This window comes from Nestor notabilis, unplaced genomic scaffold (assembly GCF_000696875.1).
Source record: "Nestor notabilis isolate BGI_N333 unplaced genomic scaffold, ASM69687v1 scaffold16885, whole genome shotgun sequence".
In the NCBI taxonomy this organism is placed as follows: domain Eukaryota; kingdom Metazoa; phylum Chordata; class Aves; order Psittaciformes; family Psittacidae; genus Nestor; species Nestor notabilis.
Window position 1 is genome coordinate 29 of NW_009929016.1, and position 402 is coordinate 430.

The following is a 402-nucleotide window of genomic DNA, read 5'->3' on the forward strand; positions in this document are numbered from 1 at the left end:
CCCCAACCCCACCATAGGCACCAGTTTGGGAGCCCATTGACCCCCAGTTCCACCATAGGCACCAGTTTGAAGGCCCTTTGACCCCCAATCCCACCATTGGCACCAGTTTGGAGGCCCATTGATGCCAAATTCCACCATTGGCACCAGTTTGGGAGCCCATTGACCCCCAATTCCACCGTAGGCACCATTCTGGGGGCCAGCGCTGCCCCTCATATGTGGGTCTGTGTTTGGGCCGAGGATGGAGCCGGTGCCTGGTGCGGAGGCAGCTCTGGATGCTCCATCCTCCCGGTACTTCGCCTCCCTGGACGCCAGCGTTGGGGACCTGCAGCAACGTGCTCAGCACCTCATCGACACCGTGAACAGCAGCAGGAAGGAGGATCACAATGTGATGAGCACCTTCAG

The 402-nt window shown here is 60.0% G+C and overlaps 1 protein-coding gene across 1 annotated transcript in view; it reads left to right on the plus strand.

Moving 5' to 3' along the window:
• Nucleotides 1–238: 238 nt before the first annotated feature.
• The window catches only part of SYCE2 (synaptonemal complex central element protein 2), a 948-nt gene continuing 784 nt past the window's right edge, over nucleotides 239–402 (plus strand). The window contains exon 1 of the mRNA XM_010014801.1: nucleotides 239–395. Coding sequence (XP_010013103.1) covers nucleotides 239–395 — 157 coding nt within the window. The remainder of the gene's footprint in view (nucleotides 396–402) is intronic.